General features: G+C 44.6%; 1 protein-coding gene across 4 annotated transcripts in view; it reads right to left on the bottom strand.

The window, feature by feature from the left end:
- The window catches only part of PALM2-AKAP2 (PALM2-AKAP2 fusion), a 583,545-nt gene that overhangs the window by 212,934 nt on the left and 345,746 nt on the right, over positions 1 to 24,865 (bottom strand). For 3 of the 4 annotated variants that reach the window (XM_029614157.1, XM_029614167.1, XM_029614175.1), the window contains one exon: positions 20,890 to 20,972. In XM_029614157.1, the coding sequence (XP_029470017.1) occupies positions 20,890 to 20,972 (83 nt within the window). Of the gene's footprint in view, positions 1 to 285; positions 433 to 20,889; positions 20,973 to 24,865 lie in introns of those variants that run through there. The other variant, XM_029614184.1, reaches the window with a different exon arrangement.

Genomic DNA, 24,865 nt, shown 5'->3' with positions numbered 1-24,865 from the left:
CCTCTGGTTTGCAGCGAGAGATGTTCCCCAGAAAGCACATCCCGCACCCAAAAAAAAAAAACAAAATCCCATCCCCACCACCTTTAGATCGGAAGGAGTGCCAAACCTAGCGTTAGCGGCTAAAGCCCTCGGCACGCGGAGGGCAGCGCGCCAGCTGCTTTTGCTTCGCAGCAGACCTCCAACGCTCCTTTCCCTTTTTCGCGCGATCATTTGCAGGAAGCCAAACACCAAAGCGTTAGTTAGCAGCCAGAACCTCCCACCTCCACCCAGCGCGCTGGGGGTTACCTCGGGACGGAAAGCCGGCGCTGCTCCTATCGAGGATCGGCCGCCGCTGCTGCTGCTGCTGCTGCAGTGCCCCCGTCCTGGATGCGGCTTTTCCTCCCCCTGCCGGAGCCTGCTTAGAAGCAATGAATGGAAGGCAGAGAGATCTCCGCTTGGGTTACAGCCTGCAGCCGGGGGCTGTGCTGCAAAGCTTCCTCCTCCTCCTCCTCCTCCCGCCGGAGCCGGGGCGTCCTGGGGGTGGAGCATTCACTGCGCCCAGAAGGCGGCGGAGCCTGGGACGGACCTCCAGAGGACGCTTTCCAGGAGACTTGGCCCTAGCGGATCGGTTCGGGCAAACCAAGTTAGAAAGAGTTCCTGTACCTCTGAAATCGGTTTCCTGGGCGGACACAAAAGCCGTTCGGGATGCTCGCTGCTACCCTCAGCAGGATGCAGCCCGCCTTCTTTGCATTTCGCTTCTCCTATAGCAGAAACTGCACGGGAGCAACCGCCCAGGGCAGGCTGCGGTCCTTCTGTTTGTTGTTCTTTTTTTTTTTTTGGGAGGAGGGGGTGCAAAATACAGTCAGCTATTGACTACCGTTCCTATTTTCTGGAAAATATATAAGGAAATCAGTTCTGGGTACTATTTCACGGTGGGAGCAAATGCAAAATCCTAGCAGCCCTCATCTGAAACAAACAAGTTAGTATCAGTTCATTAGATTGCGACAGTTGGGGGAAGGACAAACAAAAATAGACCATTTGCCTCAGATCCTGCATTAGTTTGCCGTAGCTACTCTCAAAATCAACTATTATGTGCATACCTGGGAAGTTTTGATTTCCAGTCTCCCTGAGGTTACCGTGCATGCGGGGTGGGGATGAGATTTAGGGGCGAGGGACCGGAAGTGCACCCTTACTCTGGTACACACACACACACGCTCATTCTTACATGCCAACTCTCATTTCTCATTCTCTGACGCATTCTCACATGCTCACTTAACAGCTTTACTCTTCTCATTTTTCCACATTCACATTCCTCTCGCACACATGTTCACTCATTCACTTCTCTTCCTCACACACACACACACATGCCCTCTCACCTCACACCCATGTTCATTCATACTTTCACTTCTCTTCCTCCTAAACACACACATAATCTCACAGACATGTTCTTTCACCTACCCTTGATATACTCCCTCCCCCATGCACACACCCATTCACATATATATAGTGCTATATAAATGACTCCTAATAGTAACATAGAAACAAAGAAAAGGACAGCAGAAAAGGACCAAACAGTCCATCCAGTCTGCCCGGCAAGCTTATGGTAGCATCAGCTGCGCCATACAAGTCACCCCCTTACTTAGTTTCCCAAACTGTCAAAGTCAGAGCCCTTGTTGGTTGCTGTCTTGAGTCCAATTCCCCATTACCTCTTGCCATTGAAGCAGAGAACTATGTTGGAGTTGCATCCAAAGTATCAGGCATGTTGGGTAAGGGCAGTAACTGCCACACCAGTAAGTTACCCCTATGCTTATTTGTTTTCCCAAACCGTAAAATCCAATATCCTTGTTGGTTCCTCTTTTTCCCCCTGCCATAAAAGCAGAGAGCAATAATGGAGTTGCATCAACAGTATGAAGGCTTATTGGTTAAGGGGTAGATTTTAAAAAGCATTTACTCGAGCAAAACTGGTTTTTGCTCGAGTAAATACACTTTACTCAAGTAAGTGGGCTTTTCAAAATTGCTACAATATATGCCATTGAATTGTCCATAGGATTTACTCAAGTAAGTGCACTTTACTCGAGTAAATAGCTTTTGAAAATTGCTACGATAGTATGTCACATTTACATGCATAACTCCTTTGAAAATGACCCCCTAAGGGTAGTAACCGCCACACCAGCAAGTTACCCCCATGCACTCTTGTCTTCATTTCCATCCTCTAGCCTTTAGGGATCCACAGTGTTTATCCCATGCCTCTTTGAAATCCTTCACCATTTTTGTCTTCACCACCTCCTCCTCCAGAAGGGCATTCCAGCATCCACCACCCTCTCCATGAAGAAATATTTCCTGACGGTTCTGAGTCGTCCTCCCTGGAGTTTCATTACATGACCCCTAGTTCTACTGATTTCTTTCCAACGGAAAAGGTTTGTCAATTGTGCATCATTAAAACTCTCAATGACTGATCCATGGAACAATTAAAAAAAACAGACAAGGGATGTTTTAGAAATGAGAAGTAGCCATAGAAAAAGGTGCAGGCTTGTTTCCAAAAATGTAACTGCATAAAAAGGAAGGTAGGTGGGCTCAAGTAGGTTAAGACCTGTGACCCAAAGACACCCATTCTTCACAATTGAACAGCCCACATGTCCCCCTCCACTTACACAGAGCATACAGGAACCCAAGAACAAATTAATTACAGTGGGCTCTGGTACAGTAAAACCTGTGATGCGGAGACACACACACTCTCAAGCGACACAAGTACAGAATGTCTTCTCTGCATTAGATAATGAAGAAGCTCTAGAGATGGAATTTGAAGTGGTATCTGAAAAGAAAGAAGAAACCCAATGCATGCAGAAATTCCATAGCACAATCAATAACCATAAGAAAAAGCTCATTGTGCTGGGTGACTCAATTATCAGAGACACTGATTTGGGAACTCTTTTCAAAGGCAACACTAAAGTTAAAAGCCTTCTGGGATCATCGGCCGGTAGAAATGCTATTCAAAAAGTCAATGCAATCAAAGAAGAAAGTAAGGACTCTGAAGCTGATGTTATCATCCATATGGGAACCAACGACCTTGCTAGAAACAACATCCAAGTGGCAAGGAGAAATTTCTAGACTCTGGTGAAGCAGATTAGTCACATGGCGAAGACTTTTGCCTTTTCATGGAAAGGGGAAAGAGAGGCTAAGCCATATAGATAACTTCAATGTATGGCTCAAAACTTGGTATAAGGAGCCAAGTTTTGGATATGTTGGAGGCTGGGACCTTATAAGTATTTGCATGCACTTCTATGGAAAAGTAAAAGGCTCTATGTCAAAGATGGCTTACCTCTGCCTGTGACAGGAAAAAAGATACTAAGTGATACATTCAAATCCTACATCATAAGGCATTTAAACTAGAGAATGGGGTGGCAGAAGGAAACTGAAATGTCATCCTCCAAATCTCAAAGAAATGAGTGAAGAGGATAACAAACGTCAGCTAAATAAGGCACAAAAGAAGTCCAAGAAGAGCAGTAACCTGAAGGAGGGAAGCTGAAAAGCTTTGAGCACAAATGCTCGTAGTTTGGGCAATAACATCCCAGACCTGCAGGCTCTAATGGTGGAAGCGGATCTGGACAGTGTTGTTGTTACAGAAACATGGTTTACGAAGTCACATGATTGGGATACGGTCATCCCTGACTATAACTTATTAAGGAAGGACAGAGAGGACAGGAAAGGGGGAGGAGAAGCGCTTATGTCAGAAGCAATATCCAAGCAATTGAAATGCATGGAACATGAAGTAGAAAAGAAGCATTATGGGCTAGCCTAAAAAATGATGGTCTATAGGCCTCCAATTCAGACAGAAGAGCTGGACAAAGATTGATTAAAATCCTGGACCTAGGGCTCACAAATGAGGAAAATGTCTACAATATCTGGACAGATGCCCACCTGAGTACAAGTGATCATCAGACAGTATGGTTTGATATTGCGAATAAGATACCAAGAAGTCACACTAAGAACTGAGTTTTGAATTTCAAATATAGGGACTTTGACAAAATGGGGATGTACCTAGAGGTTGAACTAGAAGACTGGGAGAAAATGGGTGAGGCCGAACAAAAGTGGGTTAAATTGAAAGGCAACAAATCTATATGTTAGAAAAGTAAGCAAAAGTTCAAGGAGAAAGAAACCAATTTGGATTTCAAAGGAGGTGGCTGCAAAAATAAAGGCAAAAACATCAGCATTCAGGAAGAATAAAGGATCCCAAAAAGAGGAACACAGGAAAGAAAATCTGGTGAAACTGAGGGAGATGAAGAAAGAAATCCAAAAAGCAAAAGGTCAATGGAAGAAAGGATTGCCAAAGACGTAAAGCATGGTGACAAAACATTTTTCAGACACATCAGAGAAAGAAGGAAAAGCCCGAAGTGGTATAGTGAAATTCAAAGGTGACAAGGATCAATGTGTGGAGAGAGACGAAGAAATGGCAGAACTATTAAACAAATTCTTCAGTTTAGTGTTCACTAAAGAAGACCCTGCTGCTTGGCAAGACCGAAGAAGGGAATGGACTTGACACAATTCTCGTTACAGAAGAGTATGTCTGGCAAGAGCTAGGAAAACTGAATGTGGACAAGTCCATGAGGTCAGGTGAGGTAATCCCAGGATACTATGACAACTCACAGATGTCCTGACAGGTCCACTGAAAGACCTATTAAATAGATCCCTAAAAACGGGAGTGGTGCCCTGAGATTGGAGAAGAACTGTGGTGGTCCCGCTTCTTAAGAGTGATAGCAGAGAGGAGGCTGGAAACTACAGGCCGATTAGCCTCACTTCTGTAGTGGGAAAATTAATGAAGACGCTGATGAAAGAAAGGATACGGAACTATCTACAATCCGGTAAGTTGCTGGACCCGAGGCAGCATGGATTCACCAGAGGAAGGTCTTGCCAGACAAATCTGATTGATTTTTTTGATTGGGTGATCAGAGAATTGATGTTACGCTCATTGGTTGCAGATGGCTGCGACCACTAATGCTCTCCTCTTTCTTTGCTGCCTTGTCTTCATTGGGGAGAGTGGCGGCCTCCGCCAGCTACCGTCGACCTGCCTGGCATTCCCGGGACAGCGTGGGTGCTGCCGACTGCCATCTTGCCTCTGGGATCACTTAGGCGCATGCGTGCGTGCACAGGCCAGTCTTGTACATATCATGGCGGGAACCTTGGGGGCGTCCCCTCCGGATGACGTCTTCACTCTGCTGTACTTAAGCTGGCTGGCCATGCCTAATGACAAGTTAGCAAGGAGTTCCCTCGTTGCTGAATCCGCCTCACCCTTACGGACTTCTCGTTCCAGTTACTGGACTTCGTTGTGGGATCCTCTCCGGTGTACCCCGTGCCTCGGGCCACTACTGTGTCGTCTCTAAGTGAGGAACCACTCCAGTGTACCCTGCGCTGCAGGCCATTACCGCATCATCGCTACAGGACTCTCACCCGTGTTTTCATACCTCGGGCCACTGCCATACCATCTCTGTGTGAGGAATCCCTTGGTGTACCCTGCGCTGCAGGCCACTACCACATCATCACTATGGAGAGACTTTCTCGGTGTACCCTGCGCTGCAGGTCACTACCACATCATCACTATGGCGAGACTTCCTCGGCGTATCCCGCTCTGCAGGTCACTACCGGATCTCCTCGTCTGAGGTATTCCCTTTGGGTATACCCCTCTGCTCAGACCTTGCTACTTTTCCTGCACCCCTGCTCCACGGGCTGTGCCTTTCTACCTCTCTAATAAAGACTCTATTCCATAGCTGTGTCTGACGTCCACTGAGACTGCGCCTCCCAGCAGTGAGGCTCACAGGGCTTCTCCCTGTGGGCGGTAACATCTCTTGCCTCGGCCCAGGGCCCACACATCTACAAGTCATAACAACTGGATTGAGGAAAAGCGCTCAATGTCAACTATTTGGATTTCAGCAAAGCTTTTGGTACCGTCCTACATAGGAGGCTTGGGAACAATATGAGAAGCTTTGGAATGAGCGCCAAGGTGGTGGAGTGGATTACAAACTGGTTGACTGAGAGAAGACAGCGTGCAATGGTAAATAGAACCTACTCTGAAGAGAGAGTCGTGATAAGTAGAGTGCCACAGGGATCTGTATTGGGACCAGTTCTGTTCAATATCTTTGTGAGCGACAGTGCGGAAGGGATAGAAGGTAAAGTTTGTCTATTTACGGATGATACCAAGATCTGCAACAGAGTGGACACTCTGGAAGGAGTAGAGAGAGAGAATGAAAAGTGATTTACGAAGGCTTGAAGAGTGGTCAAAGATTTGGCAGCTGAGATTCAATGTCAAGAAGTGCAGAGTCATGTATCTGGGATTCGGTAATCCAAAAGAGCGGAATGAGATGAGGAGGGAAAGGCTGATGTGCACGGACCAAGAGTGGGATCTTGGGGTGATAGTTTCTGGTGATCTGAAAAAGGCGAGAAGAGTGCTTGGCTGCACAGAAAGAAGAATAACCAGTAAGAAAAAGGAGGTGGTGATGCCCTTGTACAGGTCCTTGGTGAATCCTCACCTGGAGTACTGTGTTCAGTTCTGGAGCCCTTATCTCAAAAGGGATAGAGACAGGATGGAGGTGGTCCAGAGAAGGGCTACCAAAATGGTGTGGGGTCAGTATGAGAAAACCTATGAGGAGAGACTGAAGGATATGAATATGTATACCCTGGAAGAGAGGAGGTACAGGGGTGATATGATACAGACCTTCAGAAACCTAAAAGGTTTTAATGATGTGGAAACGTGAAACCTTTTTTGTTGGAAAGAAATTAGTAGAACTAGGGGTCACGAAATGAAACTCCAAGGAGGAGGCCTTAGAACCAATGTCAGAAAATATTTCTTAATGGAGAGGGTAGTGGATGTCTGGAATATCCTTTCAGAGGAGATGGTGAAAACCAAAACAGTGAAGGAATTCAAAAGGGCATGGGATAAATACTGTGGAACCCTAAATGCTAAAGGATGGAATTGAAGAAAAGAGTGCATGGAGGAATTTGTTGGTGCGGTGGTTATTACCCTTAGGGGCAGATTTTATAACCTGCGTGCGCGGCCTACATTTGTGCGCGCTACCCAGCACAAATGTATGCCTGATTTTATAACATACGCGCGCAGCCGAGCGCATGTTATAAAATCCAGGGTCGGCGCGCACAAGGGGGTGCACACTTGTGCACGCCGAGCCCTAGGGGAGCCCCGATGGCTTTCCCCGTTCCCTCCAAGGCGTTCCGCAATCGGAGCAGCCTCGGAGGGAACTTTCCTTTCGCTCCCCCCACCTTCCCCTATCTAACCCACCCCCCAGCCCTACCTAAATCCCCCTACCTTTATTTCAGGAGTTACGCAGGCGTAAATTGCGTGCGCCGGCCGGCTACCAGTGCGCCATCCCCAGGCATGGCCGCTGTGCCGGAGGACTCGGTCCTGCCCCCGGACCGGCACCCCGCCCCCGGCCCCTTCCCGCCCCTTTTTCAAAGTCCCGGGACATAGGCTTGGCGCACGAAGGAGCAGGTTTTCAGGGTTACGCGCGTAACCCTTTGAAAATCTGCCCTTAACCATTAAGCCTTGATTCTGTGGATGCAACTCCATCATTGCTCTCTTCTTCAATGGCAGGGAGAGAAGGGGATTTGGAATCATTCAGCAACCAAGGGCCCGACTTTTATGACCTGGGGAAACAAGTATAGGGGGTAACTTGCTGATGCTGCGGTTACTACCCTTAAATAAGACAGTTACTGTGATGAAACTCAAACATTGCTCTCTACTTCAACAGCTAGGCAGAACAGTGAATTGGATTCAACAGCAATCAACAAGGGCTAGTGTGGGAAACTGATAAGCATGGGGGGAAGGGGTAACGAGGAACTGGATTCAAACAGCAACCAACAAGGGGTCTGACCTTTATGGTCTGGATAACATATAGCATGGGGTAACTTACACACAGGCTTAATGGGCAGACTGGATGGACCATTTGGTCCTTTTCTGCCATCATTTCTATGTTTCTATGTATAATTTTCAAAGTCATTTATGTGCATAAATATGGGTTTATATGCATAGATGGCTTGTCATGCAGTTGATTGGGGTTTGTGCACATAAAAGTATGCATGCAGCCCAATTTGGTGCAAAGTTTTATACATGCAAAAAACAGGCATTGGGGGGGGGGTTAGGACTTATGCATGTACTTTTGATTTTGAAAAGTATGCATGCAAATTACCCGCACAAGTTATGCTGTGCTGAGAATAGGTGTCACTTTGTGCAGGTTAGTTTGCCTGCATTCTTTGGGAACATTTTCAAATTGAACTTATCTGCATAAATTTGCTTTGAAAATTGGCTCAGCGACACCTAAGTTCTGTGGATTGTTATAAAATTGCCCTGTAATATCAGGACAAACATAGCAAGGAGAATTAGATAGAAAAGCCAATAAGGAAGTCATAGAGTTAAACAGGCATGTTGATATTTTGGGGCATAGACAGCAATACTGCTTTAAGTGGTGCAAGAGTTTTGAGTTCCTAAACCTAGTTCCACAGATCAGGAGGGGACAGATGAATTCAAAACAAGAGGTACTCTTTTCATCCAAAGGATCTGTTTTCTTGAAAACTCCAGACATTTAAAGGCAGATTTCAGATTAAGTCATATATTCGTGATTCAGCCCAATTACAGGGGTTATCTGTGGCTGTGCCTTCGAGTCTTTTGGTGATTATGGATATAGAATATTTGTACTCCAATATCCTTCAAAAGAAGCTTTGTCAATAGTAAGATCTTATCTTGTAAACTGGAGTGTATAATTAAGGGTTCCAACTGAATTCTTGTGTGCATTGACTTGCCTTGCATTAATGAAGAACTATTTTATGTTTAATGGTCAATTTTACCACCAAGTAAAGGGAACATCAATGGAAGCCATAAAGGATCCCGATATACGGTAGCTTGTCTCTGTTACAGAGTTTGAGGAATATTGGTTATATACATCCCGGTTTTGCTCTTCCATTAAAATTTAATTGTAGATACACACAGTAGATGATGTTTTTATTATTCTGTGAAAACACAGTGGAAGCATTTAAAGATTCTTTTGGTTGGTTCAACTCTAGGGACCTCAATTTGAAGTCACCTTGATAATTTTGAAATATTGTTTGGATATTATGATAGAAATAGCTGAACAGGGGGTTTCTACTTCAATATATAAGAAACCGATGGATTTGAAGACATTATTACGATATGAGAGCTTTCATCCCCCTTTTCTAAGAAATAACATAGCAGTTGGTTAATTCTTTCAGCTGAGGAGGTTATGATCCTCTTTAGTGGAGTTTAAGTAACAATCTTTTCTGATGGCAACAAGCTTTGTCCAAAACCAAAATCCAGTGCAAGTAATGAAGCGAGCCTTTAGGCAGGCTCTTTACTGAAATCTGGATCTTTTATTACAATCTAAAAAAAAAAGGTGATAAACAATTGCCTGACATGTATGTGCCTCCCATATTCTAGAGGTACCTTCAGGGTGGTTCGGATAATACGGTGTTATTGATCTATCCCGCGTCCTCTTAAGATTTTTGATGGAGTGCCATAGTTTGCATGTTATCAAGGATGGAATTTGAAAAATGCTCCGGTAGATTCAGAGTTTGGAAAAATCAATAATGTGCGTGTGTCCCATGTTGGGCATTGGAAATGTGGTGTGATGGGTTTGCATTCACTCCAGCGCAGAAACAGGGCACAGAATGAAATGTAATTAGAAATCAAGATGGCTTTTTGGTGGGACTACATTTTCCAGACTCCCTGCCTCATTGAGTCCTGGTGGACTGGAGTCACAATGACTCAGCAGAACTTTTAAATATAAGAAGAGAGCAGACAAGAGGGGGAGCCAGAGGTAGAGCAGCCACCTCACCAAACCCACGCCCAGACATGGAGGAAGGCTTGGACGAATAGACCGATCTGACAGCTCGGTGCTAAAGCTAAGTGGAATGCTAGAATGTTTTAGAGGGAGTTTTCTTTTTCTAATTGCTGAGACTGTTAAGGGACTTACTTCAAGACAGAAAAAGTCTCGTGCACAAGTCCCCTGACAGGACAGATCAATTGAGAAACAATAGGATTTAGGTGGGTTTGAGTAACACAGTGGGATTTTTCAAGGTTTCCCTGCTGGGATTGGGTAATTTTGCTACCCAGAAGTTTAAAACAGCAAGTGAGAAAACTGCTATATGCAGGCTCTTTATAGAAGCATTATAGCAGCAAATGTCTTTAAAGGAAAGAGTAAATGAATAAAAGGAAGCACTCCGGGCCCCTAGCAGTGTTCTAGAGATTGGGCTCCTGCTGACTAATTAAGGATTGGTGCTCAGAAGGTATAATTACTAACACTGCTCTTGAGTCTTAAGTGGTATTAAGAAAAAGTTTTGTTTGTGCAGCTTGACAGTTTTGCTGTGAGAACTGAGCTAGTGGCAAATCAGCTTAACTAGGGTTAGGAGCTTGAGTTATCGGCACTGTGAGGCCTTTTCTTCTTATCTTAGTGAATGTCTGAATAAATGAAAAGGGTTTTGCTATTAAGCTAAACCAAAAGTGGCCTAATACATCAGACTACACTAAACATTGAAGCACTTGCACTGGCATTCTTTTCCTTAAGTGTTAAAGAGGAAGGTTCTGATCTTCCTCCAGAAGCAATCCCTATAAAGTCTCAAGGGTTGTTTAGCAGCTATAAGGAGTTAGAGTTTATGTAGTTGCCATCAGAGACCTGGTATTTTTACACGAAGGAACTTAACCTAATGGCAATTTACCTGCCTTTTCCTTGTGACTGCAGAACCCTGCAATTAAACCAAAAGAAGATAGACTGTGTGTGTAAATCGGTATATCTGTAGAAATTGGTGTGATTAAGATAAGAGAATCTGGGGGAGGGGGGGTGTTATGTGATGCTTCAGCACTAGGAGGCTGTATTCTTGGCTAGCCCCCGCTCCCCCTATGATTATTTAGCATTTCATACCCCCTCTACGGAGATAAACTTTGTTGGAAAATGGATAATAAAGGCTCTAAAGTGCCTACCTATGATTTGGGACGATCAAGTTCTCAAATCGAAATGATTGAGCAGGAAAGCCACTACTGACAAACCAGATCTTGAAGAGACAGCATCTGTGGATGAGGCCCACTTGCAGAATGCACTCCCCTAAATGAGATGGTGGAGGCTTGAAAACAGTAATACTGCTGGAGAAACTAACATGTGGTTAGACTCAGTAGTGGTCCACGTGGAGGATGTCGAGATGTCTGGAAGCACTTGAGATAGCACATTAGCAAACTTGAAAATCGCGGGTAGAGAAATAACCTCTGCATCATTGAGCTCCCAGAGAAGATCGAGGGGACAGACCCAGCAGGATTCTTGGCACGATGGATCCCAATAGCTTTAGGCTTAAAGTGCAAAAACGGCACTCTGAAAATAGATCGGGCACACAGAAGCATGGTGCCAGCTGATGGCAGCCATCCCAGAGCTTTCATCCTCAAGCTGCATCATTATCAAGAAAAAAAAAACAGGTTCTAGAGGCAAGCAGGAGGAAGCAGGAAGTGTACTATCAGTTCCAGAGGATATACGTCTTCTAGGACTTTCCTGTGGTCAAAAAGAGTCAGGGCTTCAATGAAATTAAAAAGGAGCTTTGTAAACGGAACATCTCTTATGCCGTGCTCTTCCTGGCCAGACTATGGGTGCAGCACAATGGCACTACATCTATTTTTTCTGATGTGAAGGCAGCAGCTTTGCTCATTCAGCAACTTCAAGTAGCAGAAGCTCACACTGGGCAGTAATGGCTGCCATGCACTATATCCTTTGCCAGCTGTGGTAGTTGTGGGCAATGGGCCATGTAAAGGCCTCGGAGGGGGATGGGGGATTACATAAATGCACAGTTCTAGCATAAAAGGGGACGGGGGGAGTTTGTACTATTATATGGGCTATCACCTTAGGATGACATTCACTTTCACCGGGGCCTTCCTCTTCACCGCGAGCGGAGCAAGTCCCGCGGCACACGGGAGCCTTCATCTTCGCACACTCTGTTTATTTTATTTATTTATTTATAACTTTTCTATACCGAAGTTCAAATAACAGAGTTAATTATCACTCCGGTTTACATTGCAACCATAAAAACAGTGACAAAGTTGTCTTACATAGAACAGGGGGAGAGAAAAACTTGGATACAGCTTAAGCATGGGGAGTAACGTGTCAAAACTGGTAAGAACTGATAAGAGTTTGCTTTTTGGGGTAACAAGGTATTCCGAGGGAGGGGGTAGGAATGAGGGATTGTAGGGGGGAGGGTAGCGGAGGGTTACCATAGATTTAATGAAACTAATATACAGATATTAAATAGCTTAGGTAGCGGAAGAAAAAGTGCTTAGGCATCTGAGCTTAAGAAGAGAAGGTCCGTGGAGGATGAGGCAAGGACGAGTGTTATGGGAAGGCTTGTCTGAATAGTAGCGTCTTAAGTCTCTTCTTGAATGTAATTGTGCATTGTTTCAGCCTACGGTCCGGTGGGAGCAGGTGTTTGCAGCATGCTGTGGTCTCCTCTGCCATTTTCTGCACAGAATTTGGCAATTCTACACAGGGAGGAATTTTGCGCTCTGCAGTAGCGCAGAATTCCCCCAGGTCTAGCTATATCCTAAGATATTAAGGGACCTCAGAGATTCTGGCAGGTGCACTGAGGGATCTCTACAGCTGATCTATGTAGAGGGGACCAGTTCATACAAACATAGATAAAGACCATTTGGCCCATTCAGTCTACCCATCTATATATCCTATCCAGTTTTCTAATCTCTTCCTCTCCTTCAGAGATCGTCTGTGCTAGTCCATTGTTTTCCTAAATTCTGATACTGTCATAGTCTCCACCACCTTCACAAGGAGGCTGTTCCACACATCTCCCACCCTCTCTGTCAACAAATATTTCTTTAGATTAATCCTGAGTCTACCCCCTTTGACCCTCATCCCATGACCCCTCATTCCAGAGTCTCCATTGAAAGAGGCCTGCCTCATATGAATTTATTTCTTGAAGATATCTAAATGTCTTCATTATATCTTCTCTTTCCCTCCAGTGTATACATACTTAGATCTTTTAAGTTTGTCCCCATATGTTTTATGATGAAGACCTTGACCATTTTTGTTCTAACGGCCAACTTTATTTTCTAAAAAAAAATAAATCTAAAATTCTGTGTCCTTTTTCCCCTACGCCTGTGTTATCTTATTTAATATGCAAAAAAAGAGCTAATAATTTTCCATTCAATTAATCATCAAAAAACAAGGAAAAAAGAAGAACCAAAAACATTTTTATCACAAAATTGTGCTCAAAAATTTTTTTTGTAGAATGAGACTGACCGTATCGGCAAGCCTGACGACACCCCTTGAATGATTTAACAGGGGTTGTCCGGACTTCTCGTCATTTACAGTCAACCTTTTTCAATTAAATTTTTTATAATTTTTTCAATTATTTTTGTTTTTAAATAGTTTTTTATAAATGTTACTTAAAAAATGTTTTTTAAATCCAGGGCAATTGTATCCAGTTATCTCAATCCAGAGACACAATTGTTTCCATTTGACTCAGTCCAAAAAATATTATTTTCAAAGCCAAGGAATGTGATTTTCAATAAACAAAGGTCAAGAATATTTGTTAAATAACCTTTTTTAAGTAACATTTATAAAAAACTATTTAAAAACAAAAATAATTGAAAAAATTGTAAAAAATTTAATTGAAAAAGGTTGACTGTAAATGACGAGAAGTCCGGACAACCCCTGTTAAATCATTCAAGGGGTGTCGTCAGGCTTGCCGATACGGTCAGTCTCATTCTACAAAAAAATTTTTTGAGCACAATTTTGTGATAAAAATTTTTTTGGTTCTTCTTTTTTCCTTGTTTTTTGATTATCTTATTTAATGCCACCCTGAAATGATGTTTCACATGGGATGTACTAGTGAACTGTGAGAAGTTTCACATGAGTCCTACCAAGAAAGATTTTTGTCTTTTTCCATATGATATCAAAATCCGCAACATGGTAGATAGCCAAGAAGATGTGGAAAACATGAGGAGAGATCTAGCAAAACTCAAGGAATGGTCTAGAGACTGGCAGCTAAGATCTAATGCTAAAAAATGAAGTCATGTATTTGGGCTGCAAAAAAACAAGGAAGCAGTAAAGTATAGGGAATGAAATTCTAAGCATGACAGAGGGCGGGATCTGGGGGCGATCATATCTGAGGATGTTAATGTAGCCAAACAGGTGGATAAGGTGATGGCAAAAGCCAGAAAGATGCTTGGCTGTATAGGAAGAGGAATGGTCAGCAGAAAAAAGGAGGTGATATTATCCCATATAATTCTCTAGTGAGGCTTAATTTGGAATACTGAGTACAATTTTGGAGAATGCACCTACAAACGGATATAAACTGGTTGGAATTGGTCCAGAGGGTGGCTACTAAAATGGTCAGTGGTCTTCATTCTAAAGCATATGGGGATAATCTTAAAGATCTAAACATGTACACCCTGGAAGAAAGGTGAGATAGGGGAGATATGATAGAGACATTTAAATATCTTCAAGGTTTCCATGCATAGGAGCTGAGCCTCTTTCAACGGAAAGGAGGCGCAAGAACAAGGGATCATGGGAACGAGGTAAAAGAGGGTAAACTCAGGAGTAATCCTAGAAATATTTCTTTACAATGAGGATAGTGGATGCATGAAACAGCCTCCCAGTATGTATGTGTGGTAGAGTGGGTGCCTAGGGGTGTGAGTGGCAGCTTTCTGTGTGTGTGGTAGAATGGAAACAAGAGCATTTGTGTGTGATTGAGCTTGTATGTAAGTGAGAGAGAGACTGGTCAGGGAGGTGACTGGTGTGTGTGTGTGTGTGTGTGTGTGTGTGTGGGAGAGAGACAGACTGTGTGGGAGTGACTGGTTGTGGGCCCGAAGGAAGAGGACTGTGAGGACAGAGCTTCAGCAGCCACTGCTGCTTCTGATGAGTGCTATTGGCCTGCAAGGGAAAGGAGTAGGAGAGTTTCTGGAGAGGGTAAGTAAAGGTGGCTTTTTATTTTTCTTGATTGACTGCCATTTTAATTTTGGGTATTATGTGATGTCTGCTGTTTTGAAATATTTTATTGATATTTGGACAATTTTTAATAATTTTTATGAGTTTTTAATTGTTGGATGTTATTCTGTTTATCAGCTGTTTTGTAACATTTATTAATATAGTTTTACAATTATTTCTGAGTGGGGATCTATAGCAGCTTGGCTTGCTCTGTTTTCCTAATAAGAGGTGTATTAGTGTTTAGGGCCTGGTTAAATATTTGTAGTGTTGTCTTTTCATAGATAAGGTTGTTACTGTTTGAGTGCGTTCCATAATAGAGGTTTAACTTTGTGCGAATTAGTTTGTGTGCATTATTATGTTAAGTGTTATATTTCCCTTTCCATTTTGCACTGCATATAGAGTGGCTTTTTTAGTTTTCCATTCCAGTTTGTCTCCATATTTATAATTTGTGGTCTTTCTGTACTTGGTGAAGGTCTATTCTGGGTGTGTGACCGAGGTGAGGTATTTTACTAGCATGTAGGCATTTGTATCAATCTTATTTGTTGTGTTTTCTCAATAGGACATGCATTAGTGGTAAATTATTGGAATTTGTTGCCAGAGGATGTGGTTAGTGCAGTTAGTATAGCTGTGTTTTAAAAAAGGATTGGATAAGTTCTTGGAGGAGAAGTCCATTACCTGCTATTAATTAAGTTGACTTAGAAAATAGCCACTGCTCTTACTAGCAATGGTAACATGGAATAGACTTAGTTTTTGGGTACTTGCCAGGTTCTTATGGCCTGGATTGGCCACTGTTGGAAACAGGATGCTGGGCTTGATGGACCCTTGGTCTGACCCAGCATGGCATGTTCTTATGTTCTTACTGTGTTTTCATAAGGAAGGCTATTGTGCCTGCCAGTAAAAGGAGATTGTTTTGCTTTTACTGAGATGTCATCAGCACCAGAATATCTTTTTTTGTATGGTGAGTTGTACGGGTAATACCCTAGTTCTGCTCTACACCCACTGTTGGGAGTTGAGGAGATTCCTGAGGATGCAAAATGTATGTTTATATTTAGCCCAGTGATGGCACATGTTCAGTGTGTCATGCATGTGTGTCCCGGCCGAAAAAAGGTTGAGAACCACTGCAGTAAAACTATTATCATTCTTCATCCAACCAATTCTATAGGAAAGAGAAGTCTAGGATGGGACAGAATCCCATAATAAACTCTGCACCTTCAGTTCTCTGCATCCATAAACGTATCCAACAATGGGTGCAGAGCAGAACTAGGACACTTCCTTTAATAACTCTCTGCATACAAAAAAAAATTCAAATTCTGATGTCACCTTTGTAACCACAAGACAAATTCCCTTCACTATCAGACATATTGTGAACCAAAACAAAACCCTGCAAACAACACCTTCAGAACCTATGTAGTAAACCTGCCAGACTTAACCAGCAGTACCCACCAGGTCTCAAACAGAAATAACCCTCTTTGAAAAGCTCATATGTCAATTATTACAGCAGGCCCTAGAACACCAATATACCTCCTACTGCTAAAATAAAACAAGCCCAATTGCTATAGATCCCTACAACTCCCTGCCCCTTTCATGGCCTTGTCCCACCGGGTTGGAGAGTAGCATTGGCAGCCTGGTTATCCTAATCCACTCTTGTCATGGAAACCTCTTTCTGCTATACAGTACACAAATGTTTGAAATGCATGGTGCTCTGTAGGGCACATCACCTGGTTCAAACAGCTGATTGAACGAAGTAACATGGTAAATGACAGCAGATGAAGACCCAGTGGGGGGAGATGCAGATCCAGCTATCAGGAGGCGAAGGTTAGAAACTGCTGGTGCCACTCTTCTGCCAGCTCAGATGGGGCCACAGAGGGGAGAAGGAGATGAGGGAATTAGGGCATGGTAGTGCCAGCAGGCCTGCACTAGCATGGGGGGGGGGGGAGGGGAAGCCATTTCTTTACATCAGTATCTATATGAGGAGTGAAGGGGCATCTTGGTGACCGGGAGGCCCCCCCCTCAACTACATTAAAACAAAAGTTGTATTTAGAAACTTACAGCGAAGGCTGGTGTCGGCGATGCTGCCCCTGGGCCTGCATTCTTCTGCAGCCTCCAGGGCTGCAGTCGTCTTGTACGGTTGGGGGGGGGGGGGGGGGGGGTTATGTGCTGAGAGAGGGAGGAGGCAGTCCTGGGGATCAGGGGAGCCAATGTTTACTTCTTTGTTAGGAGCCAAAAGCATTGCCGAATGAGTGATGGTGGGTGTTTGCGGGGCCTCCGGGCACAGGAAGCAGCAGCGGCAGTGTGATGCTGCTGCAGGGAGAAGGAGGGCCCGGGCCCTGGCAGCAGGGCGCCGCTGAGAGAGAGAAAGGGGCTCTGCGTCACGGGACCTGCGGCACTTCAGCCCTCGCCGGCCCCAGAAATGTTTGGGCGCTTCAGAGAGCAGAGACCTCTCTCCATGGCCAAGTCTTGGGTCCTCCTCACCCCCAATATACAGCAGGAGGCCTCCTCTCTCTCTCTCTCTCTCTCTCTATCTCTCTCTCTCTCTCTCTCTCTATCTCTATCTCCCCCAACCCCCAATATCCTTTCGCTGCTGCTGTTCGTTCCCCCCCCCCCCCCCCTTTTTGCCCTCCCCAGCAGATCCAGTACCTGGGCAGTCTTGAGCTGGATGGATCAGGAGCCCTTCAGGCCTCAGCAAGTGAAAAAGAAAACGAAAAAAAAAAAATCAGAGCAGAGCCCGAGTCTGCGGCAGTGGCCCCTCCCCCTGCATGGATTTCCCGTTACCAAGGGAACCTGAGCAAGGGGATGGGGTGAGGCCCTGCTCCTGCCTTGCTGAGGTCTGAAGTGACCCTGAGCCATCGAGTTTCCAGCACCCCAGGTTCTGCATGGGGGGCGAGTGGGGGGATTTGTAGCAACGCTCACTCCAAGGAGTGACTAGGGGCGCACACTTTTTTTTTTTCCCCCCCCCCATGTACGCAACAATTTTATTTTTTTTTTTAAAGCAACCATATTTGAGCGTCAGTATTAGCACTGCATTTCTGTAAATAGCACAGAGAAAAATGTATGCGAGCGGCGCTCCGAAGATGTATGAGCTGTCGCTCACATGCTCAGCTTAAGAGGGAACTATGATCTGTAGCTTCAGCCCCCTCGACTGACCTGGACGGGATTTTATGCCTGCAAACTTTTTTTTCTTGGAGATAGTTGTTACCCACACTCGAGGCACAGGCCCCATGTGCCCATAGCTAGTGATGCCCCTGCTGCCCAGCAAGGTTTTTTAGAGTGGTAACTGCTGTTCTGCACAGAATATCCCCACACTTTCCGTCCAGATTCAAACTGCCTCTCTTTCAGGCCGATACAGTACAGTGCACTCCAGTGCGTTTTTGACGCGCTAGCTTTACCCCTTATTCAGTAAGGGGTAATAGCAAGTCGAAAACGCACGTCCAACCCCCCCGAAACTAATAGCGCCTGCAACATGCAAATCCAGGTTGATGGCCGCACATTTTACTTTCAGAAATTAGTGCCTACTCAAAGGTAGGCGTTAATTTCTCCGGGCACTGGGAAAGTGCACAGAAAAGCAGTAAAAACTGCTTTTCTGTGCACCCTTCGACTTAATGTCATGGCGATATTAAGTCGGAGGTCCCGAAAGTTACAAAAAGTTAAAAAAAAACAAAAAAAAAAATTTGAAATCGGCCCGCGGGTTGAAAACCGAAAGCTCAATTTTGCCAGCGTCCGGTTTCCGAACCCGTGGCTGTCAGTGGGTTTGAGAACCCATACCGGCAAAATTGAGCATCGGCTGTCAAATTCGCTGTCAGCCGCCTCTTTTTGCCGCGGGCCCTCATTTACATACAGAATCGCGTGCACAGGAGAGTGGCCTGTACACATGCCGGGAAAGCGGGTGTTCGCCCGCTCTCCCGCGACTTTTACTGTATCGGCCCGTTTTTCAGGTTACCCCAATGCTTTATTTCCATCCTAAGGATCCTTTGTGTTTATCCCATGCCTTTTAAAATTCTGGTACCAATTTATTTTCTCCACCACCTCCACTGGGAGGGCATTCCAGGCAACCACCACCCTTTCCATTAAAAATATTTTCTGACGTTGGTCCTGCCCCTTGGAACTATATATCATGCTCCCTAGTTCCAGAACTTACTTTCCACTGAAAAAGGTTTGCCTCTTGTGCATTACTAATACCTCTCACATATTTAAAAGTGTCTATCCTATCCCCCCATCTCTCCTCTCATCTAACTCCTAGGGCATACATTTTCTGATCCTCAAGTCTTGTACTATTTTAGTTTCCTTTTTCTGGACTGTCTCTAGCCTCCCTCTATCCTGTCTGAGATGTGGTCTCCAGCCCTGAACACAGACCTCCAGGTGGGACCTTGCCAATGACCACTTTCTATGGTTTCCATTTTTACAATCATACTCTGGGTCTGTGGTCCTCTGGGACCAGCAGCCAGTCGATTTTTGCAATATTCACAATGAAAATGCATGAGATATGTGTGTACAACAAAAAATATCTTGAAAATCAGACCTGGCCAGGAGGTCCCAGAGGATTGGGTTAAAAACCCCTCTTGTAGATCATGAATTCTGTTTCTGAATCTTCTCAGAATCTGTTATTTAGCTATTTTGTTATATATATCAAAATGCAGGAAAAACGAGTGTCTAAGATATACAAGGAATTTTAAAGCAAAGTGAAAGTAAATGACTGGAGCCTAGAGGGATGAAATATGTTATCCTAGCATAATCTTTGTCAAGATTTAGCTTTGCAGTCTAGTGCTTTCTCAGTGACCACATATAATAAAAAGGCCTTTGCATCTACTGCATGCTACCAAGAATCATTTGGATGGGCTGCTTTCTTACTTCTGTTGTACAAACAGGAGAAAACTTTCTCCAAAGGCATACCATGACTGTATCTTTGAAAAACATTCAAAAGTGACTCGGGATCAGCTTCACAACATGCATGATCATCACACCGAATCCTTGCACAATGTCCCGACACAGTGCCATAATGACCAGAAATGGCACACGTGCAACCAAAAGAATTTGCAATCAGCCGAGCCTGCCCTCCCCCAGCCCCCAACAATGCACGCTGTTCCATTGTGCCAGCTCAAGGTTTAATTTTAGTGTACGCATGGTATGTGTGATCAGCCAGTCAGACATGGTTGGTTTGATGTTGGGAGTTGTAAGTACACATACATCTAGATATCTATGCATCTGCACTGGACAAGCAAGCATGGCGGTTTAGGAACTTACCTCTGAAAGTTTCCAAGGTGAGGCACGCAATAAAATTACATTGTCAGAGGTCAGACAACATGACTAAAATAACTTTGAACAGTCAAGCTCTCTTCTAGATGTCCCTAGCTAATGAAAAAAACGTCTTAAGGCAAACATGTAAGTTTTGCCAAGAATGGCCATCTTGGACAGTAAGACTAGTTTCTGGGAGGGGGTAACATAAGCACTAGGAACCTTTGGAGAGGGAAAAGTGAGGAGCAGCTGAAATATTTACAGGGAGGACAGGAAAGGCTGCTGCCAACTCCCCATCTCCATCATTAAGCAAAAAAAGTTAGGGAGATGGGAACAGTCATTGGACAGTTTTATTAGAACAGTCTAAGAACAATTAATTAATCTGTATCTTTACAGCCCAGAGGATGTTGCAAAACAATTCCCTCAAGCAGGCTTTTTTTTTCCTGATGCTCTTTTTTTTCCCATCTTATTTCAGATCTTTTACTCAGCGCTATACACGTCTGCTAATTTTGCATACACCTTGCACGATGCACATGAGCGGATGGCAACAGGCTGCTCCTAAAAAGGAGGCCACTCTATGTCCACTGCAAAATGGTGCTTGAAAAGCATCGGAAGCATCTCTTCCTGTGGTATCTGACAGCGGTGGCCACATACATGAAGAGCGCCAGCAGCACAGAGAAAATGTTAGACTTACTGCGGTTGGGAAGTCAGCAGGGGTGGCCTCACTCGCACAGAAGTCTCTGCCATCTTCTGAGAGCATCAGGTTACCATTCAGACCTACGGTGCAACAGATCTTTTGTTAGCAGAACAGCAGCCACTGCCCTGTGTTTTCAGAAAGATACTTTCCTGTTCCCCCTCTACCCCAAATTTGTGTAGTACCACGAGTCCTATATAACACTTTGTATGGTACATGTTTTAGAAACTTTTGAAAAGGGCGTGGAGAGATGCAGCTCTCAATCTCTCCTCTGCCACACACATTTCCAGTGGCAAACCCCTTCTAATACAATATAGCAGCTGTTTTCCAGCAGGAGTTGGTTAGGACAATGGGGAAATCAGAGACAGATCTGCAAATTACCATCTTGGATCACCATCCAAAACCCTGCATACATACCACCCAGATATTTGTCATCGTGTAGGGCGCAATAGATCATAATCTGAGATCCCATAGAAAGAGTTTAATGAAATCCAGGTACAATGTAAGAAGTCCTTGATATAGTTAATTCCTATGCAAAATCTGAAACTTGAATAAAGATCTTAGAATTGAATAGTGTGGGGTGCACCAAGGATTCCCAAAACTGTTCTAGGTAGCCCACAACCTGTCAGATTTTCAGGATAAGCACAATGATTAAGAATAGACTGACTCTCCAATCTATGCAAATGTATTCATAAATCAGTGTGGATATTTTGAAACTCTGACTGGTTGTGGGATCCCCAGGACAAGTTTGGGAATCCTTGGTGTACATTTAACCGCATTAGATGTTTTATCATCACAAGGATCGGGGAAGAATGTAATAGGGAGGAGGAATAGCCTAGTGGTTAGAGCAGTGGGCTACAAACCAGGAGACCGGGGTTTGAGTCCCACTGTCGCTCCTTGTGACCTTGGGCAAGTCACTTTACCCTCCATTGCCTCAGGTACAAAACTTAGATTGTAAGCCCTCTGGGGATAGGGAAATACCTACAGTACCTGAATGTAAGCAGATATAATATCTCAGACCAAATGGTATAAATAATAATATGAACCATTTCCCAGTGATACATGTTTGCAGGCCCTTTCTTAAATCTGATGCATGAATTAATGTAGGGTGCAAAGTTTCTCTATTGTGATTGCATGTGGACATTGAAATCAATGTGATGTACTGGCATTGTGGAACTGAATTGCTAAAAAGGAAGTACACTATTTATAAATCATTAAAACAGAACAAAACAAAAAACATAGTAAAGAAGGCAAAATAAAATCATTAATATGACAAAAGGGAGAGGCCTAGGGAAGCAGGATACCATGGCCTGTGACCAGGCCTAAGAGATAAAGAGAAAAGAATGCTGATAGGAGCTTGACCTTGTGTGAACTGCTGCTCTGTCAGGTGGAGAATAAAGCGTGAGCTAAGGAAATCAGCAGAGGGTAATCACACAGAAGAAAGGGGAGGGGTGTGTTCTATCTAGTGTTAGGGGCTAACAGGCCTAGCCTCAGGGCCGACGGGGGCCTAGAGTGCCAGGGTCCCAGGGGCAACAGCCGAGGCAGCAAGAGAGAAGAGACAGCTGCTGCCACCGCGGCTAGAGTTGCCAACTGTCCGGATTTTCTCCGGACCATACAGAATTTTAAAGCAGTGTCCGGAAGCCAGATGGAGGGCTATAATTTCCGGAAATTGTATGGATTTTAACCTTCCAGTCTGGCGCAGCAGCTTTTTTGGCACTCGTCAGCAACTAGCTTCTCCAAGCCTAGCCAGGAACAGCTGTGGTTTAATTCCACAGCGAACAGTGGCGCTATCCTCTAAAACTGGGAAATTGTCTCAGATTCTTTGGCCACCATCGTTTCCCCTCCTGTCTTCAGCAAAGCAGTAAGAGTCCCAGCAGGGACATTGTGCAGCAGCTCCCCTTCCAGCTTTGGCCCGCGAGTAAAGGCCAGTGAGCAGCCAGATCCTCCTCTCCTGTCCGCAGCACACGATGGCCCAGAACCACCATAGGAATCTCCCCTTCCGCCCAGGCACATAAGAAAAGGCCCAGCAGAGAGTCCAACATGGCCACTGAAACCTCCCCTCCCACGCCCAAGGAAAGACCCAGCAAGCTTCGCGGCACAAAAATAATGACCCAGCGGGGGCCGCAGGAACCTCCGGTCCTCGACGCACAAAGGTGACCAACTGACAGGCTTTGAACAGGACAGGACAGTTTTACAGCTTGTTGTACAGTGCGCGGTTACTATTGTAACTGGACACTGTACAACCCAGTCAGCAAGGCCTGGTCTATCTTGGGCCAGGCCAGTAACCAATTAGCGGAGAAGGTAGGCAGCCTCACCAGCATAAGACCATTCAGTTGCTGTTTTCATTTTGGCGCTGGCGTAGTTGTGAATGAGAGAGACACATGCCTTGTTTATTCCGAGCACATCCATTTACCATTTTCTCCTCTCTCAATTCCATTTGATCTCTGCTGCCGGCCTATTGCAGTTTTGTTCCCTTGCTCACCGATGCCGTTGTATCCTGCCTGGTTCATCGACATCTCCGGCTCCAGAGATTCCAGTGACTGGACTGCAAAGCCCAGCCATGGTTGACCTGCTCGCCTCATTTTGCCTGATTAGGGTGTGCTGCTGGCCTGGGACCAGAGAGTAATGGATAGAGACATTCCTTCTGGCCACATGAGTCCTCGCTGATGGTGCTGGTGCCACAGTTATGGTTGTCGGCTAAGCTACGCATGCTGCCTTGCTTTGCTGCCCAGCCTGCAGTACCGCCTTGTATTTGGCCTGTCCATCACTGTCGTCCTCCTCTCCAGAGTTCAGCACCAGCCTCCCTCCAGGTACATTTACCATTACTATGGGGGCTTGGGAGAGATATGTATTTCTAATGCTTCTGTTCTACTGCTTCCCATGCCCCTCCCCATTTCTGTTTTTTGGGATATGGGCTGTGCCCCAATGAGACGAAAAATGAGGTGGGTGGACATGTGTGTAAGTGGGGGAGAGGGAGAGGCTTGGAGTGTGAGTGAGTCTGTGTGTGAGAGAGAGAGAGAGAGCCTGTGTGAGGGGGAGAGAGAGAGAGAGCATGTGTGTTAGTGAGTATGAGAGTCTGAGTGTGCATATGAAAGAGAGAGCCAGTGAGTGTGAGAGCCTGTATGTGAGGGAGCAAGAGCCTGTGTGCATGTGTGTGTGTGTGTGGAGAGAGCACCAGTGTGCAAGTGAGTGCAAGAAAGCCCATGTATGTGTGAGAGGGAGAAAGCACCAGTGAGTGTGAGAGAGAGAGAGGGCCAGTGAGTGTGAGAGAGACAGTGCCAGTAAGTATGTGAGCGCTTCTGTATGTGAGAGTGAGGAAGAGAGCACCAGTGAGGGTGAAACTGTATGCGGGAGAGAGCGCCAGTGAATGTATGAGAGCCTGTGTGTAAGGGAAAGTGCCAGTGAGTGTGAAAGAATCTGTATATGTGGGTGTATATGAGGGAGAGAGAGTATGAGGGAGAGAGAGTATGTATGTGAGTGCATGAGACAGAGAGAGCGAGTCTGTGTGTGAGAGAGAGGGAGTATGCATGAAGGTGAACATGTGTGTGTGTGTGTGTGTGAGAGAGAGAGAGAATAAATACCCTTGTTAAATGTAACTGCACCTTCGGGCACCACTGTTCCAGTTTGATGTATTTACTGCACTCCTTTTCTATGTAAACCAGCAAGATATGTTCTCATGATTGCCGGTATATAAAAACCTTAAATAAATAAATAAAATAAAAATAAACAAACGTGTGTGGAAAGAGGATAAAGTGTGCAACTTTCCTCTGAACATGACTGGAAATCAAAAATTTCCAGGGGATATTTTTTACTCTTATTTGTTTAAATTATTGATTTTATTTGAGCCTATTTTGAAATGTTTTATTGGGATTTGGTAAAATATTAAAAATTCATGTTATTCATTATTGGATGTTATTCTATTTATCAGCTGTTTTGAAATATTTATACTTTTTATTACTATGGTTTTACTATTATG

This window comes from Rhinatrema bivittatum, chromosome 1 (genome assembly GCF_901001135.1).
Source record: "Rhinatrema bivittatum chromosome 1, aRhiBiv1.1, whole genome shotgun sequence".
NCBI lineage: Eukaryota > Metazoa > Chordata > Amphibia > Gymnophiona > Rhinatrematidae > Rhinatrema > Rhinatrema bivittatum.
This window is presented reverse-complemented; position numbering and strand designations above follow the sequence as displayed.